Source organism: Cebus imitator, unplaced genomic scaffold, assembly GCF_001604975.1.
Source record: "Cebus imitator isolate Cc_AM_T3 unplaced genomic scaffold, Cebus_imitator-1.0 Scaffold138, whole genome shotgun sequence".
In the NCBI taxonomy this organism is placed as follows: Eukaryota; Metazoa; Chordata; class Mammalia; order Primates; family Cebidae; genus Cebus; species Cebus imitator.
The window spans coordinates 3,376,933-3,396,269 of NW_016107453.1; the positions used below are offsets into that span (position 1 = coordinate 3,376,933).

At 37.5% G+C, this 19,337-nt stretch overlaps 1 protein-coding gene across 1 annotated transcript in view; it reads left to right on the forward strand.

Moving 5' to 3' along the window:
- The window catches only part of USP16 (ubiquitin specific peptidase 16), a 27,843-nt gene that overhangs the window by 7,413 nt on the left and 1,093 nt on the right, over nt 1-19,337 (forward strand). The window contains exons 5-17 of the mRNA XM_017541924.2: nt 205-308; nt 1,081-1,184; nt 2,117-2,304; nt 3,166-3,261; nt 3,853-3,983; nt 4,283-4,370; nt 5,415-5,493; nt 6,791-6,882; nt 7,238-7,294; nt 8,483-8,659; nt 11,739-12,402; nt 13,938-14,032; nt 15,601-15,687. Coding sequence (XP_017397413.2) covers nt 205-308; nt 1,081-1,184; nt 2,117-2,304; nt 3,166-3,261; nt 3,853-3,983; nt 4,283-4,370; nt 5,415-5,493; nt 6,791-6,882; nt 7,238-7,294; nt 8,483-8,659; nt 11,739-12,402; nt 13,938-14,032; nt 15,601-15,687 — 1,962 coding nt within the window. The remainder of the gene's footprint in view (nt 1-204; nt 309-1,080; nt 1,185-2,116; nt 2,305-3,165; nt 3,262-3,852; nt 3,984-4,282; nt 4,371-5,414; nt 5,494-6,790; nt 6,883-7,237; nt 7,295-8,482; nt 8,660-11,738; nt 12,403-13,937; nt 14,033-15,600; nt 15,688-19,337) is intronic.

Below are 19,337 nucleotides of genomic sequence, written 5' to 3' on the forward strand. Positions count from 1 at the left end.
TCAGCCTCCCGAGTAGCTGGGATTACAGGCACGCGCCACCATGCCCAGCTAATTTTTTGTATTTTTAGTAGAGACGGGGTTTCACCATGTTGACCAGGATGGTCTCGATTTCTTGACCTCGTGATCCACCCGCCTCGGCCTCCCAAAGTGCTGGGATTACAGGCATGAGCCACCGCGCCCGGCCTGATTATGGTTTTTTTTTAGGGCTGTGGCAGAAATTCTCAGGAGCAGCATGCCTTGAAGCACTATATGACGCCACGATCTGAACCTCACTGTCTGGTTCTTAGCTTGGACAACTGGAGTGTATGGTGAGTTTCAGTTCCTCTGCCTGTTGGGTGGAAATCATTTGAAATATTGGAAAATGGAAATGTTTGTGTATGTTTAAGAAGAAAGCAACTTAAAATTTTTGTAGTATTTTTAAAAATACCATCACTTTCACAAAGCCAAAGAATATGATGTTATGAGTTTTACTTGGACATTTGCACAAACACAAAAATTGTAACATAGAAGACTTAAGAATCTTTACCCCTTTGTTTTTCTTGCTTGTGATATTATAAGGCATATAGTGGAGATAAGGACACTAAGAACAAATTTCAGACAAATAAGAATGTAATAAAATTTTGGCTATGAATTTGCATGAAAATAAATGTCAGGCTGGCGTGTTATAGATGCTGCATTGTAATATTAAAACAGATTTTTACATCTTAAAAATTATTTTCACAGTGGTCCTCCCTGAATGACATCTTTCAATTGTAAAGGTTGTTACTTTTGTTGGTGTAGCTCTGTATTTTGAAACACATGTAGAAAAATCTTTTGACTTCAATGTTATAATCAGCACAGTAAAATGTTTGGAGTATTTCATCTTACCACTTACATGTAGCCATAATTCTGGCTAATCTTGTTAATAAACCAGAGTTAATATGCATAGTCTTCCTCAGGAAAACAGAATTTTTACTTCCAGTTTCTCTAATAGAGTAAGTTGGTGGTTACACACCCTGGATTCCAGGAATTATTATTTCTCTCCCTTTTTTAGTTGTCAGTTCATCATTTTTCTTCTCTGTGATTTTTTTTGGGATACAGGTGTTACATATGTGATAATGAGGTCCAGTATTGTAGTTCAAACCAATTGGGTCAAGTGGTTGATTTTGTTAGAAAACAAGCCGGTATTACAACTCCAAAGCCAGGTAAAATAATTTGTTTCTTTAATATACACTAAATGTTGATTTGTGTATCTGCTGATACTCAGGTTTGTTATACTACTTAGCATTATATGCAGCTGAGTAACATTAGTTAGGGTTGATTTCAAACTATGAAACTATTCTTGGTTTAACTATAAGGTATGAGAAGGGATGTGAAAAATGATCTAGTAGATGTGATGAAGGCCATAGACTATGGTAATAGGCAGTAGGCCTGTTCCCGTAACGCTGGCAAGGCTTACTATAGACCTGCCTTATGCTCTTCTTGCTGTAGTACATTTTGCAAGAACAGGATTTCTGTTTGTCTGCTGGGATAATATAAAAGTAAAGCATTTGTGACTCCTTCTAATGGTCAGATATTTCTTAGGTTCTTTCCATGAATAAATTAATTGGTTGACATACAGCATTTGCTTTAAGCATATTCTTTAAGTTTTTATCATCACAAAAGTCTTTGTCAGGGCCAGAATTGTTTGTTTGTACTATGGGATTGATTTTTGGCCCACAGAATTCATTAAAAATTTTATTTCATGTTCACGTTCTTTACTTGATTGTTTTATATCTTAATTTCACAAGATATGTTCATTTGTAAAGAATTTTTGTACAGTATAAAAGGGAGACTTATACTAAAGCACATACTGTTTGGTTTTATTTGTCAAACTAATGCTTAGTTTAGGTCTGAGTATTTTTTAATTTTTTTTTTTTTTTGGAATGGACTTTTTTTTTTTTTTTTTTTTTTTTTTTTTTTTTTTTTTTTTTTTTTGGATGGCAATTTACTTGTATTTATTTAAAATCAAATAGGTGGAAAATAATGCCTTTAGGTAAAACTCACAAACTCTAGTACTGTTTCCCAAGTATACTTTTGCATTCAATATGACTGTATTTCACATTTTGCTAAATCTTTTCTTCTTTTTTTTTTAAAGCAGAGAAAGATAATGGAAATATTGAGCTTGAAAATAAAAAATTAGAAAAAGAGAGTAAAAATGAACAAGAGAGAGAAAAGAAGGAAAACATAGCTAAAGAAAATCCTTCTGTGAATTCTCCTTCCCAGTTAACCGTGAAAGGACTCAGTAATTTGGGAAACACATGTTTCTTCAATGCAGTTATGCAGGTACATTGTCATTTTTTTCCCTTTTAAAAAAGCTGTCATTTTCCTCATAGAATCTGCTACTTGAGTTTTTTCCCCCTAAGTAATTTATTTCTATGTATTCAAAGAAAACTTTTTTTTTTTTGAGACAGGGTCTCACTCTGTCACTTAGGTTGGAGTGCAGTGGCACCATCTGGGCTCACAGCAGTCTCTGCCTTCTGGGCTCAAGTAATCCTCCTACCTTCGCCTCCAGAGTAGCTGGGACTACAGGCATGCACCACCACTCCTGGCTAGTTTTTGTATTTTTTGTAGAAACAGGGTTTCACCATGTTGCCTCGGCTAGTCTTGAACTCCTGGTCTCAAGCAATCCACCCACATTGGCCACCTAAAGTGTTTGGATTACAGGCGTGAGCCACCACGCATGGCCAAAGAAAACTGAAGGAAAGTTTTATTGCATGACAGTAACACAGTTAGTGGGCACTGGGGTGCAGTGGGTTTGAAATAAATATTGCTGCTTCCCTCATGGAGCTTGCAGTTGGGTGGCGGAAACACAGGTTAACCCCTTACAGATGCATATATGTAGTTACAAATGGTGGTAAGTGGTTGTGAGAAAATCATGGTGGAGGACTGGGGATAGCTACTTCTGATTGGGTGGCGGGAGAATGCCCCACGGAGGTGATGAATAAACCCAGAACTGAAGTAGTTATGACCCAAGTAGAGTAGGGAGAGAAGCATCTGTAATTTTTCATTTTCCAAGTATAGATACAATAGTGATTTCAGTGTTGCTCATGATTTTCTGTTTCGATAAGATAGACACTTATGAAGTATTTGAGTTGACTTGCCTTTAATTAATTTTTTTCTTTTTTTCTTCATCCTATATTTTAGAACTTGTCACAAACACCAGTACTGAGAGAACTACTAAAAGAAGTGAAAATGTCTGGAACAATTGTAAAAATTGAACCACCTGATTTGGCATTAACAGTATGTTCTTTAAACTTTGTCTCATCTGTAACTTTCTTCTCTGAATGTCTGCTTTCTAAATTATTTTAAATAATTAACACTCGCTTCCACCATTTTTGTTTGTTTTATTTTAGGCTACTAAGTTAAACAGTTTCAGGCAAATAGAAGCTATAAAAGGAGACTTTATGTTTATTTGCTCTGTGTATGCTTTATTTTTCTATGCTCGAATGTTAAGCCTCCTTCTTGGGAATGTGTATGTGTTTGTGAAGCCTTAGGCTTACATTATTATTTTTAACATCTTAAGGTGACTTAAGAGCTGTGTAACCAAATAAATACTACCTTATCCATTTTCATTATTTACATTTTGGTTTGGCTCTTTCAGTTCTTAGGTAGTAAGTGTTCCGGATAATCTAAAACTAAAATAGTAGAGCTGAATTCTGCATTAGACAGTCTATAACCAACAGTTTCTATATTTTTTGATATACATTTTAAACTTTTAAATGGGGCAATTCTGTCAAGAACATTGGCAGTATATGTTAACTAATTACATTTTAGTAAAGTCAATGATTCCAAAATTTGACTGAAGAAAGTAATTTCTTTTCCCATATTCAGGAACCGTTAGAAATAAACCTTGAGCCCCCAGGCCCTCTTACTTTAGCCATGAGCCAGTTTCTTAATGAGATGCAAGAGAGCAAAAAGGGGATTGTGACACCTAAAGAACTCTTTTCTCAGGTCTGTAAAAAGTGAGTATCCACTTTGGTCATGCTTTCAGTGCCTCAGTGAGATGCTGAGAAATAATATAAAAATATTAATAGCATTAAAGTCAACCCTATATATGCAATAAGGCATAGTTTTTTTCATTTGGATTTTAAAATACATTTTATGATAATTAAATCTCCCAAGGGTGTTAATGTACTAAACGGAAATTTGGAGAAACTAGAACTGTCTTGAGATTTGGGATATGATCCTAAGATTTTTCTAAAAATAGCTTCATATATCAGTAGACTGATCATTGCTTTTCTGTCTTTTTGTTTTTCTCTAGAGCAGTGCGGTTTAAAGGCTATCAGCAGCAAGACAGCCAGGAGCTGCTTCGCTATTTATTGGATGGGATGAGAGCAGAAGAACACCAAGTTAGCATGTTATGACCATTGTATTTTATAATCCTATCTTCATAAGCTTTCTGTCTCATTTGATATCTTATGAGTTATTAAAATAGTGAAAGCTAGTTATTAAGGCCATCATACATTTAAGTTTTTTCTTACACCAGCTTTTTCAACTAGTTCGTTTTTACCATTAGAATGAGTCTAGAGAATTAACAATGATTCTCTTTCTCATCATGGCTTAAGTTTAGTTGATGTTTACAGCATTAATGTTCTTTAAAGATTCTGTTTACTAACCTCTACGAGGAGAGCTGCCAAATATTGGAAAATGTTTCTCCCAAAATAGTTCCCAGGTGCAGCATACCCTTACTCTTATTCCAAGTCTGATTTAACACTGTTTTTTGAAACTAGGAAGTATTTTCTCTTTGTAAGAGTCAGGGAACATTTATTGCATTTTAAAATTTTTGTTAATTGCCAGGATATAAAATAATGTATTTGGGGATATGAATTAGTGAGTACTAATAACTAATATTTATTTTGCATTTATTTTATGCCAGTCGCTGTTTTCAGTGTTTTATATTAATTCTCTTCCTTCTTCGTTTTCACTAAGTTTCTGCGAGGTGAATACTGTGATTTTTCTTATTCCATAGATTGAGAATCTAGGCTGTAGAGAAAAGTTCAGTACCTAGTGTAGGGTCCCCCAGAAATAATGGAGCTGGGCTGTTGTAAGTACTAGAGTCAGTCCCTGTGGCTTTCACGTAAACATTCTGCTGGTAGGACAAGCTATTTCAGTTTCTTTTCAAAGGAGGTGGGCATGTTCTGAAAAGCTTTGGTTTGAAAAGGTTTAAGATCTTAAAATGATAAGGTAATACCTTCATTCAGTGGTTAGTGATTGCTTTGCAGGCATAGTTCCTTTTTAGCTCCTTGAATTAATTTTGAAAATGTGATTTTGGAATTATTTAGTAAATATGGGGAGCTATAGCTTGATCACTTTCTTGACTTGATTACATATTTTCTAAGGAAAATAAAATTTAAAATTTAATAGTATATATATATCCATTTTATTACTTTTAGAGAGTGAGTAAAGGAATACTTAAAGCATTTGGTAATTCTACTGAAAAATTGGATGAAGAACTAAAAAATAAAGTTAAAGGTAATGTCTCACTTTTTGAACTAAAACAATATAGTTGAATTCCTGTGTACCTTAGGACAAGATTTCTGGTACATGTATTTCCAAGTCCACAATTATTAATGTATAATTTCTCTTTATCAACATTGATTAGTAAAAATTATTCAGTACTTCAAAGGTGAACAGTTTTAACCTATGTTGTATTCTTTTTATGTATTAAAGATAAAGCTAAGATGAATTACAATTTTACTTTTCAAAAGCTTAAAATTATAATTAGCAGTAATACATTAATTATGTTTGTTAGTGTGAGTTCTAAGTAGTTGGTTTATTAATCACGGAGCCAACTTAGTTCTTATTGTGTGGCATATGAATATTAGGACCAGTCTGCCCAGTAGAACTTCCTATGTTGATGGAACTCTTCTATATCTTTGCTGTTCCATATAGAAGTAACCAGGCCCATGTGGAGCCTGAAATGTGACTGGTGAAACTGAGGAACTGCATTTTAATTTTTATTTAATTGTAATTAAATTTAAATAGCCACAAGTGACTAAGGGCTGTTGTATTATAAAGCACAGATTTGAATCAACTCATAGCAACTCTTTGCTTCCTTGGTGCGATTTAGAGCCTGGCCAGTAGTGGAGAGAATTATGCCTGCTGGCATTTTCTGTCATAAAAGTATGTTTCTGCATAAATTATCATTTGAATAATGCTTATAGGTTTCCCATATTTGGAAAATTGGCTGACCAAGTAGTAAAAAGATTATTTCTGGGAACGTAGGGAAATAAAAGGAAGATTTTGTTTGAAACATTTTCCTGAGGTTTTTCTTTTGTTTCTAAAATATGAAAGGAGTTCAGTCTTAGAGTTCACAAAAAAAGTTACATGCATTTTCTCTCCCAGTTTGCTACTGTGGTATCTTTTATCAGTTTTGAATGTTAGAATGTTAGAGCTAGAACTAAGGAGCTAGACTGTCATTCAGCCTAGTCAGAGCTTTTCATTTACACCAGTGGAGAGAGAGAGAGAGAGACATAGAAGTCTCGCTGACTTGTAGTTTACTTCCCACTGACTAGATTTTGGATAAGGACTTCTTTGTCTTATTCATGAAAGGCGATTATGTTCAAGTGTGTTATGCTCAGAGGTGGAATATGTAGTACTGACTTCTATTGCATAAAAATCAAATAATGGTGATTATGAATAGAGGAAGAAGTCTGTGGGACAGGAAGTTTAAAATAAAATTTTAGAGTTAGGTAAGTAGTGTTAGCTTTTCTTGTTTAATTAATTGTATAAAGGTAATTGGTAATTGATACACTTTTTTTCTCTGTAGATTATGAGAAGAAAAAATCAATACCAAGTTTTGTTGACCGCATCTTTGGTGGTGAACTAACTAGTACGATCATGTGTGATCAATGCAGAACTGTAAGTAGATGCCATGGGTACTGGTTTTATTCACTAATATTCATAGAGTAGTTTGTCAGTTTATTTCAAAAACAGAAACGTCTACCATCATGGGATATCTTTTTAAAGTATTCAAATGCACGTGGTTCTTTGTGGGAAATGTCAGCATTCCTTTAATCTTGAAGAAGTTAGTTTAACATTTTATTTTCCCCAACCCAAAGTCCTCAATGTTGTGTAATTTTTTATTTCAAATTTTCTTAAGCCTTTGTTTATTTTAAAACCTACCCCTACCCCCTACTCCACAGGGCAGGGAGGATCTTACTATGTAATATTTAGAGTATTTACATTTTTACATTTTCTTTTTTGATTGGTTAAGGTCTCCTTGGTTCATGAATCTTTCCTTGATTTGTCACTCCCAGTTTTAGATGATCAGGTAAGACTATTGAGTTTGTTTTATTCAAGTAGATTTTTTTCCCTGTAAGATTTTATGTGGAAGCCTTGTAACTGTTTTTAAGCTTGTGTATTATTAGCCCACGCAGAAATTTTTCTTAATTTGAGTTAGACTAATTTTTAGGATTTCAATAAAGAACAGGGTAACTACTTTTAAAAATGAGGATGGAAAAAAAAGATGATGTATTCAGAATTCTGTACAAGTAATTAGTTTGATTGGTTTGCATGCAGGGAAGTATTTTCCTTATATTAAAATTACTACTTGTTTTTGTTATTGAAGACTAATCATGAATCCCTTGCACACCTAAGTTCATAAATGTTAAATAAAGAGTATTGTTTCATTTTAGAGCCACATGAATTGGTTCCTTTTAAGAGATGTTATGAGTATTAGATAAATAATTATTCAACTTCATATGAATTATGAGTCCCTTGGCTTGTTACTTGGTAATTGAAATCTCACTAAACTTTATTTTCTCTTTCTCTGAAACTGTCATATGCATGCAAAGAAAGAAAAGAATAAAAAGAATACACTGTGGTGACATGTATAAATCACTTAGAAAATACATTTGGAAGTGGACATATTTACAGGGTGACACAGCATGTATCTAATAAAATTCATTGTATTTCTATTACACTTGTATGTGAGGTTGCCTTTTTGCTGTTTTGTTGGTTTGCTTGTTTTCTCACTATGTGAAGATTGCTTTCTAGTATATTAGATAAATAGATTTTGTGTCACCTATTTTCAAATATTGTGGAAAATAAAGCTAGTATGTAATAGAAGTAGAAAAATACTTAATAGTACTGATTTTTTTTTTTTTTTTGAGACGGAGTTTCGCTCTTGTTACCCAGGCTGGAGTGCAATGGCGCGATCTCGGCTCACCGCAACCTCCGCCCCCTGGGTTCAGGCAATTCTCCTGCCTCAGCCTCCTTAGTAGCTGGGATTACAGGCATGTGCCACCATGCCCAGCTAATTTTTTGTATTTTTTTTTTAGTAGAGACGGGGTTTCACCATGTTGATCAGGATGGTCTCGATCTGTTGACCTCGTGATCCACCCGCCTCGGCCTCCCAAAGTGCTGGGATTACAGGCTTGAGCCACCATGCCCGGCCTGATTTTTTTTTTTAATGGTAGTTGTAAAAGTTTGTGTTTGACCCATGTTTCTGTATTTTAAGAGTGGTAAGAAAAGTGTAAATGATAAAAATCTAAAAAAGACCATGGAGGATGAAGATAAAGATAGCGAGGAAGAAAAAGATAACGACAGTTACATAAAAGAGAGAAGTGATATTCCTTCTGGAACAAGTAAGCACTTACAGAAAAAAGCAAAGAAACAAGCCAAAAAGCAAGCCAAGGTGAGTATTTAGGAGGAAAATCATACATTTCTAATTTGGCATTTTGAACCACTGAGTTTGTAGTCTGAATGACATTGGTTAGACATGTGTGTTATTTTATATATAGCACTTTCATTTGGCAATTATAGGCTTTAGCTGATTTTGTATTCTCTCTAGAGAAATTGCTTTGAATATATGTGAAGAAGAGATTTGCTTCTTTTTTTTTAAGTCCTACATTGCTTGTAAGAAGTATTTGTAGTAAATTTAGTTAATTAACTTAATTTTTTGAGTTAATATGTTGACACTCACAAATTTAAAAATATATAAAGGTAACAATAAGTCCCCCACCCACCCCTTTTTTTTTTTTTTTTTTAATCTGAGACTCTCACTCTGTCACCCAGGCTGGAGTACAGTGGCATAATCTCTGCTCACTGCAATCTCCATTTCCCAGGTTCAAGCGATTCTCCTGCCTTTGCCTCCTGAGCCGTCAGGACTATAGGCACATGCCAACAAGCCTAGCTAATTTTTATATTTTTAGTAGAGATGGGGTTTCACCATGTTGGCCAGGCTGGTCTCAAACTCCTGACCTCAACTGATCCACCCGCCTTGGCCTCCCAAAGTGCTGGGATTACAGGTGTGAACCATCATGCCCAGTTGACCACCATTTTATGACAAAGGTAAACATTTTTGTTTTTTCTTAACATATCCTTCTGGAGTTTCTTTTGGAAAATATGAGCAAATACAAGTATGTATTCTTGGTTTTTTTCTCCCCTTTCTTACTGTACACACTATTCTGGATTGTGTTGTTTGTTTATACTTATATATTTGGAGTCCTTTCCATTTTATATATAAAACTTCTTCATTCTTTTTTTTCTTCTTTCTTTTATTTGAGACAGAGTCTTGCTCTGTCGCCCTGGTTGCAGTGCAGATGGTGAGATCTCAGCACAACCTCTGCCTCCCAGGTTCAAGTGATTCTCCTGCCTCAGCCTCCTGAGTAGCTGGGATTATAGGCATGAGCCACACACCTGGCTAATTTTTGTATTTTTAGTAAAGACAGGTTTTGCCGTGTTGGTCAGGCTGGTCTTGAATTCCTGACCTCCAGTAATCTGCGCATCTCATCCTCCCAGAGTGCTGGGATTACAGGTGTAAGCCACTGTACGTGGCCCACCCTCCTTCCCCCCTTCCTTCCTCCCTCCCTTCCTTTCTTCCTTCCTTCTCTCCTTCCCTGTTTTACGGATGTACCATAATTCATTTAACCATTTCTCTATTGGTTTATTTTGTTCCTAGTCTTTTGCTGTAATGGTCAGTGCTCTAGTGAATAACCCTATATGTGTGTCATCTCTAGGGTAAATTTTGAAAAGAAGGATTGAATTTGTAGTTTTGGTTGATACTACCTAATTGCCCTTGACAAAGGTTTTTCCTGATCCTTGACAGCTGTGTATTAATCAAACTTCCAGATTTTGATTGGTGTGTTAGATGGAAAATATTATCTCAGTGCAGTTTTATTTTGTATTTATTTTAATATAAATGAGCTTAAGCATATTTTTATGTTTCAGAGCCATTTGCGTTTCATTTTCTTTGAAGTTTTTGCTTATATTTTCTCATTTTTTATTCATGTGTTTCTCTGTTTTCTATGGAAACCACATCAGAAAATATTTGGGTCCCATCTTCTATGCTGCCCTTCATTCTTCTGGTATTAAAACGTAGCCTCACAGGGGCTCTTCTTTCAGTTACAACCACCAGAAATGCTAACCCCTTTGGGTTTTTAAGCATTTCAGTACCAGGAATCTTGATTAAATGCCTGCTTTTCCTTTCTATTTACAAGTAGGTTGCAAGTGGTAAGAGTGATTTTAAAGGGTAAAAGTTCTTTACTTTCTCCTATATATGCGGATGTTACCTTGCTTCTTTGCTAACTTCAGGCCATTATTTTCCCAGAATACTTTTGTCTATTCCTCTGATGAAAGCAGTCCTGTACTATTGCATCCTTGAGTTTTCTTTCAGTTGGTTTTTTTTATCTCAGTGAAACATTGACCCAATAATTATAACTCCTGTGGATACGTTTCTTTCTGTTATGTGTGTAGTCAGACCCGCCATATGCTTTAACATTTGGCTGCCTGGGTTTAACAATCTTAGTACGCTGCCTGGATTACTTCTCTTAGCACAGACACCATGTCTTGGATATTTTCGTTTCTGCAGTAGGATGATTGTTTTGATGATTGGTGATGGTTTGTTCCTGATTTCATTTAAAGAACTTTTTCTTTCTTTCTTTCTTTCTTTTTTTGGAACAGAGTCACTCTGTTGCCCAGGCTGGAGGGCAGTGGTGTGGACTCGGCCCACTGCAGTTCCCACCTCCCATGTTCAAGAGATTCTCCTGCCTCAGCCGCCCAAGTAGCTGGGACTACAAGTGTGCACCACCCACGCGTGCCTTACAGGCATGCCTGGCTAATTTTTTGTATTTTTAGTAGAGATGGGGGGTTTCACCGTGTTGGCCAGGCTGGTCTGAAACTGCTGACTCAAGTGAGACACCTGCCTCACCTTCCCAAAGAGCTGGGATTATAGGTGTGAGACACCACACCTGGCCTGAATAACTTTTCTTCATTATTTATATATTTATTTTTTGAGACAGAGTCTTGCTCTGCTACCCAGGCTGGAGTATAGTGTGCATGATCATAGCTCATGGTAACCTTGAACTTCTGGGCTCAAGTGATCCTCCTGCCTCAGCCTCCTGAGTAGCTGGCACTACAGGTGCACACCAACGTGCCCAGCTAGTTTTTATTTTTTTTAGAGATGGGTCTCGGTATTTTGCCCAGGCTTATCTCAGATTCCTCAAGTGATCTTGCTTTGGCCTTCCATAGTTCTGGGATTACAGGTGTGAGCCACCATGCCCAACCAGTTTCTTCATAATTTATTTGATCCTTGATAGTAAAGGAACTTTTAGGATCAGGTTGTGAGAGTGAACTCTTCCTTAGGAAATTATTTTTAACAAGCAACAAAACTGGATATAGTACATGTGTATGTTTTCTCTTTCTTCCTCTCTCTTCCTTTTCTCCCTCCCTCTTTCTTTTTTTTTCTTTCGTAATATATTATACTTTTTACCCAGAACCAACGAAGACAACAAAAAATTCAAGGAAAAGTTCTTCATTTAAGTGATATTTGTACTATTGACCATCCTGAAGATAATGAATATGAAGCTGAAATGTCACTTCAAGGAGAAGTAGATATTAAATCCAGCCATATTTCACAAGAGGATGTTATGCATAAAGAATATTGTGTCAACCAGAAAGATTTGAATGGCCAAGAAAAAATGATAGAAAGTGTAACTGACAATCAAAAATCCACAGAGGAAGTTGATATGAAAAATATCAACATGGATAATGATCTGGAGGTTTTGACATTGTCTCCCACTGAATGTACTAGAAATTTAAATTGTGCCTACCTGAAGGAAGGGACCAATGGAGAAATGGACATTTCCAGTGGTTTCAAAAACCTGAATTTGAATGCTGCTCTTCATCCTGATGAAATAAATATAGAGATTCTGAATGATAGTCATACTTCTGGAGCAAAGGTGTATGAGGTCGTAAATGAAGATCCAGAAACTGCTTTCTGTACTCTTGCAAACAGGGAAGTTTTCAGTACTGATGAGTGTTCAATTCAGCATTGTTTATATCAGTTCACTCGTAATGAGAAACTTCGAGATGCAAATAAACTGCTTTGTGAAGTATGTACACGGAGACAGTGTAATGGACCAAAGGCAAATATAAAAGGTATTTTAATTCTCTCATTGTAAGCAAAATTAATATTCAAGGGCACATTTTGCACTGCATAGGCAGAGTACTCCTATTGTAATTGTATCTGTATTTGGATGGCATGAATAAGTGACGTCTTCTGTGTAAATATTTTAATAGAAGGATGGAAGAAGTAGGACTTTATTGAAGTGGCTAGTACTCTGTGACTTCCCAGCAGCAGTTAAATGGGACAGTTTTCTCCTTGACACCTCTCCCTGTGGGTAAATTATCCCCTTAGAATGGAATCACCACAGCATCCTGACACATAGTGGCTATTTTTTCCCACCCTTATCTCCTTTGTACCCAGGATGCCAGACGACTTTATCAATGTACTAATGTGGCACGCCCAGTGCAAAGCATGGGGATGACAGTGGTTTCTTACACTCTTCCTCAAATGGGAAACAGGAAGACACTGACAATTTCTCCTATCTCCCTACTGCCATTTTTTTTTTTTTCCTTTTAGTTTGGGTAAATAGGATGTGGAGGGCCATGGAGTCCTAAGGATTTTTACTAAAATTGTTGAAATGTTTTAAAATTCTAAGTAAAATTTTATTTATTTACATGTAGAGACAAAAAGTAAGCTTGTTTTCGTGTGTGTGTGTGTGTGTGTGTGTGTGTGTGTGTATCAGCTCAGAGACCATAAAAAAAAGGCTTACTTTTTGTCTGTCTGTATATATATATATATATATATATGTATGTATTATATCTTATGCATAAATATGTTACTTATATATGATATATATATATCTGCTCTCTGAGCATACAAAAACAGACTTACTTTTTGTATGCGCGTATGTATATATGTATATATGTATCAGCTCAGAGACCACACACATACACACACACATATTTTTGAGACAGAGTTGTGCCCTGTCTCCCAGGCTAAGCTGCAGTGGCCAATCTCAGCTCACTGAAATCTCCCGGGTTCAAGCGATTCTCCTGCTTAAGCTACCCAAGAAGCTGGGATGACAGGTGCCCGCCACCATGCCTGGGTAATTTTTGTATTTTTAGTAGAGATGGGGTTTTGCCATGTTGGCCAGCCTGATCTTGAACTCCTAACCTCAAGTGATTCATCTGCCTAGGCCCCTCAAAGTGTTGGAAGTACAGGCGTGAGCCATCATGCCCAGCCTAAAAAATATTTTTTATAGATGAACATTTGCAAATGATTTGATGATGGAGTATACTAACCGTTGAATCTCATTAACCAAAATAGTGTTTCTCCACAGTAATTCCATTTTTCTCTTTAATAGATTATAATCACTTTCGGTTATTAACAGTATTTTAATTTCATGACTAAGAATTTATAGAAATTTATATCTCATATGTAAGTACTAAAAAATATCTTTGATTTTGCCTCCTAGTCCACAGATTCTACAATATTCGTTATCTGGACCTTCATAGAAAAAGTTTTCTGATCCTTGTTTTAGATGTTCGAAGTGATTTTATAGCAAATCTGAATGTTGCAGGGGTCTGAAATGATTTTCACACTGCTAAAGATTTCTTCCTTTCTTTAGGTGAAAGGAAGCATGTTTACACCAATGCCAAAAAGCAGATGCTAATTTCTCTTGCTCCTCCTGTTCTTACTCTTCATTTAAAGAGATTTCAGCAGGTAATCCTTATTACCCAAAATTTGTTTTGAATATGTAACACCTACTTCATTATTACCTACTTTACTCATTACTGTCTCAACATATTACTATGTTTCTTTGGTTTTCTGTTGTTTCGCAAGTCTAATGTCAATGAAGTAGGAAACGGAAAAAAATATGTGCTTGGTAGAGGTGCATGTGAAAGTGGAGGCACAATCTCCTGAGATTTCCTAGACTCATGTTTATGTTCCTTTTTTTAACCTGAAATAAAGTAAGGCATGTTTTATTTCAGGTTACAAAAAGAAAAAGACTGAGCCGGGCACTGTGGCTCAAGCGTGTAATCCCAGCACTTTGGGAGGCCGAGGCGGGTGGATCACGAGGTCAAAAGATCGAGACCATCCTGGTCAACATGGTGAAACCCCGTCTCTACTAAAAATACAAAACATTAGCTGGGCATGGTGGCGCGTGCCTGTAATCCTAGCTACTTAGGAGGTTGAGGCAGGAGAATTGCCTGAACCCAGGAGGCGGAGGCTGCGGTGAGCCGAGATCGCGCCATTGCACTCCAGCCTGGGTAACGAGTGAAACTCCGTCTCAAAAAAAAAAAAGAAAAAGACTGATATATTACATATATCTCATGCTTTGGAATATTAGTGATTTTTTTTCTGTTTTGTGTCTGTTTTCTTATTTTTACTGACCCTTGATAAGAAGACACTGCTGCATTGGATTGTCATCATTTTAGTGGAAAATGATGGAAAGTTTTCCATCTTTTCTGGAAAACTTTTGCTATAAGCAGTATAACTTCCAAACTGTGTTCCAAATTCCAAAAGTACCTTCAGCATCTTCAGAACGTTTTTCCTCCTGTGGTTGGTATGGGCTTGACTAATTGGGTGGGCCTTTATTAACAATTCACTAAGCTTGGTTCCAGCATGAGGCTGAGAGTATGTGTTTCACAGAAAAGTATTATGCTATTGTTGAGTTTTAAGAACTTGGAACCACTAGTCTAATCTGGCATTTCTGGATAGCTGAAGCAGAAACTTTGAAAATTTTGTCATGAGAACAGCTTTTTTCTCCTTCTTTTTGAGACAGTCTTGTTCTGCCACCCAGGCTGGTGTGCAATGACATGATTATGCCTCACTGAAGCTTTGACCTCCTCTCTCAAGCAATCCTCCCACCTCAGCCTCAGTAGTAGCTGGGACTGTAGGTGGCTACCACCGTGCCCAGCTAATTTTTTAACTGTTTTGTAGGGACAAAGTCTCACTGTGTTGCCCAGGCTGGTCTCGAACTCCTGGGCTCGAGTGATCCCCTTGTGTCAGCTTCCCAAAGGGCTGGGATTATAGGCATGTGCCATCATGCCCACCTGGGAATAGCTTTCTTAATGTGTTGGTGTGTGTTCTTTGTGGTGATACATGTGTACTTAGCAAATACAGACCAACTTGGAATCAGTTGGTGGTTAGGAAGAATTGAGTCTCCAAAGAAAATTGAACTAGGGCTTAATATTGATACTCTTTTGGACATCGGAGGGGACTTCAGTTTACTTAACCTGTATTGCTTTTCCAGGAAAAGAACTCAGTCTGTTATGTTTCTCCTTTAGGCTGGTTTTAACTTACGCAAAGTTAACAAACACATAAAGTTTCCTGAAATCTTAGATTTGGCTCCTTTTTGCACCCTTAAATGTAAGGTAAGTGAAAGTGGTCTTTTTCGGGAAAGTCCTTTAAAGTCAAATCATAGCTTACTTACCTAATGCTTCGGTAGCATCTCACTTAAGTATGAAGTTGATAACAGTCACAGGGTAGAGTGTGTCTTTGTTCATTGTAGCTTTATAATTTAAAGATCAGTGATGAATCATTTTGAAGATTGAGTTGTTATTTCATTTCAATGTTTAGAATCCCCCTTATTATGGCACACATTGTCTTGTGAGCTGAGGGCATAAAACTAAAAGTAGCAGATCTGTGAATGAATAATCTCAGTTTAATATGGTTGAATATTAAGGCTGGTGAACATAGATCGGGGTGGTATACACTTAACCCAGCATATTGGTGGTTCAGGAATGGCTCTGTAAAGTAAACCATGCTTCAGGTATATTTAAAGAAGGAGTAAAAGTATGATGAATCATGATGAAATGAGTTTTGCAGGCAGAAAGAACAGTAGGAGTAAAGGCAGCAGTGTAAAATAGGATGTTGAGTGCCAGAGACTGGTAATATATGTATTTCTAAAACTTACAGTACAAAGTATAGAAGAGTTGAGAAATGAAGCCAGAGAAGTGAGATAGGAATGAAGTTTTGGAGTGTTCTCATGGTGAGGAATTTGGACTTCATTAGGTATACAGTGGGGAGCCCTGAAAAGCTTAAAGCATTGGGGTGGCATGGTCAGATCTGTGTGTGACATAGGCTACTTGTTGAAGTATGGAAGCTGGATTTTAGGAGGGAAAGACTAGATAGAGGCAGGGAAATTAGTTAAGAGGTTGTTGCATTAATTCAGCCAGTAGTTGATGAGGGCTTAAAGTTGGGCAGGAGATGGGGAGATAGAAGGAATATTTCAAGAGGCAGAATTAACCAGACTTAATGGTTGATTGGCACTGGAAGGTGAAGCAGAAGACTTTATAAGTGGATGCTGAGGGTGGCAGAGAGGGGGTTGAAGATGATTCCTGAGGGCTGGCTGGACAGATGGGAGTACTATAAATTGAGGTAGGAAATATAGGGAGAAAAGCAGGTAGAGAAAGGATAATGACTTCAGTTTTAGATACATTTGAGTGTCAGATATCTTTGAGACAGTTTTAGATACATTTGCATGTCTGATATCTTTCAGAAAATGTGCTTAGTCTAGAAAACATTTGTATATACATACCTGAGACCTATGGCAGAGAGGCTAGGATTGGCCCAGGGCAAAGGTTTAGAAATCAGTACATATGTGGTGGTTTAAACTATGAGAAGATGGGATCACTTATATGTAGAGTTTGAAGAGAGAGAGAGAGAGAAGAGATGGCCAATGACAGGACCCTCCCAAATGTCTGAGTGGAAGAGCAGGGGTAGAAAGTGAGGATACCACAAAGGATCTCAAAGAATCTCCATGTTAAAGAAGATTCTGGGGCCAGGCGTGGTGGTGCACGCCTGTGATGCTAGCACTTTGGGAGGCCGAGGCGGGTGGATCACTTGAGGTCAGGAGTTTTGAGACCAGCCTGGTTAACATGGTGAAACCCTGTCTCTACTAAAAATACTAAAATTACCTGGGTGTGGCATCACATGCCTGTAGTCCTAGCTACTCAGGAGGCTGAGGCAGGAGAATTGCTTGAACCTGGGAGGTGTAGGTTGCAGTGAGCCAAGATCACACCACTGTACTCCAGCCTGAGCAATAGAGCAACAAACTGCCTCAGGAAAAAAAAAAAAAAAAGTCTGGGCAGTTGCTGTGAAGGGCATAATGGAACAGGCAGCTAAGGACAATGTATTAGATTATAGTTACATAGAGGATTATGACAAGGTACATGATCATGTATTATACTTCTGTTTCTTGGCAGTATTGGCTGTCTGGGTTTGGGGCATAGTAGGTACATTATAGGATTCAGGGTGAGGTTTTGTGATAAATTGGATATAGTGATAAAGTTAGTGGTGAGTACTGAGAGGAGATTATTTGTAAGTGATACATGTGGTTGAAGTTCTCAAACTTTAATGTGTTTATGTGAATCAGACCTACAAATTTTGATTCTGTAGGTCTGGCATGGGATCAAAAATTCTGCATCTTTAATGTAAACTCTCAGGTGATGCTGATGCTGGCTGTTCATGACCACATTTTGAATTGCAATGGTCTAGACTGCATATGGGAATTGTATTAGTCCGTTTCCATGCTGCTAATAAAGATATACCAAGATTGGGCAATTTACAAAAAAGGTTTATTGGACTTACAGTTCCACATGGCTGGAGAGGCCTTACAATAAGGGCAGAAGGCCAGGAGGAGCAAGTCACATCTTATATGGATGGCAGCAGGCAAAGCAAGAGCATGTGCAGGGACACTACCCCTTATGAAACCATCAGCTCTTGTGAGGCTTATTCACTATCATGAGAGCAGCATGGGAAACACCCACCCCCATGATTCAGTTACCTCCCAGTGGGTCCCCTCCCACACGTGGGAGTTGTGGGAGCTACTATTCAAGATGAGATTTGAGTGGGGACACAGCCAAACTGTATCAGGAATGAAGTGAAAAGTCTTCATAGGCCAGGAGAATGAGCATCAGATATCCTTTCTAGGTTAAAGAGTACAGAATAGGTGAGATGAGAGTTGAATAGTAGAAGACTTGTGGACTAAGATGAAAAATAAGATTTATGTCCCTTGAGCTCAGGAGTTTGAGACCAGCCTTGGCAACATGGTGAAACCCTGTCTCTACAAAAAATTAAAATTAGTGGTCGTGCTGTGTGCCTGTAGTCCCAGCTATTCCAGAGGCTGAGGGGGAGGTTGCAGTGAGCCGAGATCACGCCACCGCACTCCAGCAGTGGGAGACAAGAGTGAGACCCTGTCTCAAAAAAAAATTGTATGAACAATTCTGAGTGATGATAACCACAGAATCTAGTCCTGATTGTGGCTGGCTAAAATGGAATGGCATTTAAAATCCTGTGAGCATCAGAGATGGACAGAGAAGTACTAAGTTTTTCAGTGAATACTGAGGTACAGATTGGGAAGCTGAGGCTAGAGACAGTACTACTGAAAGGCAGTGTTACCTGTTTAAGGACTTTTTACGTGTGAACATAAATAGTTGTCTGCAAAATGGCTCCTGGCCCAGAGAATGCCTGTTTCTGTTGCCAGCCCTGAAGTCCTAGAAGAATAAGCGGCCTCCACTTTCTGGTGGGGAAGGGGAACACTTGAGAGGTGTAGTGTGCTTCTCACCGACTCCCTTGGGGACATTTAAAAATATAAGGGGTAATTTTTGGCACAACCTAAAATACTGTCTGTTTAGGGCGTAAATTTTCAACAGGGTATTCAGGGTTGTTAATAGCTAGGGTTAAGATATTCTGGAATTATCCTCAGACCCCTAAAGAAACTGGCAAGTTGAATTCAGTTATTTGGTACCTGAGCCAGGTAACTGATTGCATCAAGTGGCCTATAGCTTTTCTAGCAGGGGAACAATGGTAACTTTATAATAAAAATAGAAGTGTCTCAAGCTGAGAGAGAAAATAGTAGACTCATGAATGATTTGTGTTCTCTGAAAGTAATGGTTAAAGACCCTTTCCAGGCCGGGCGCGGTGGCTCAAGCCTGTAATCCCAGCACTTTGGGAGGCCGAGGCGGGTGGATCACGAGGTCAAGAGATCGAGACCATCCTGGTCAACATGGTGAAACCCCGT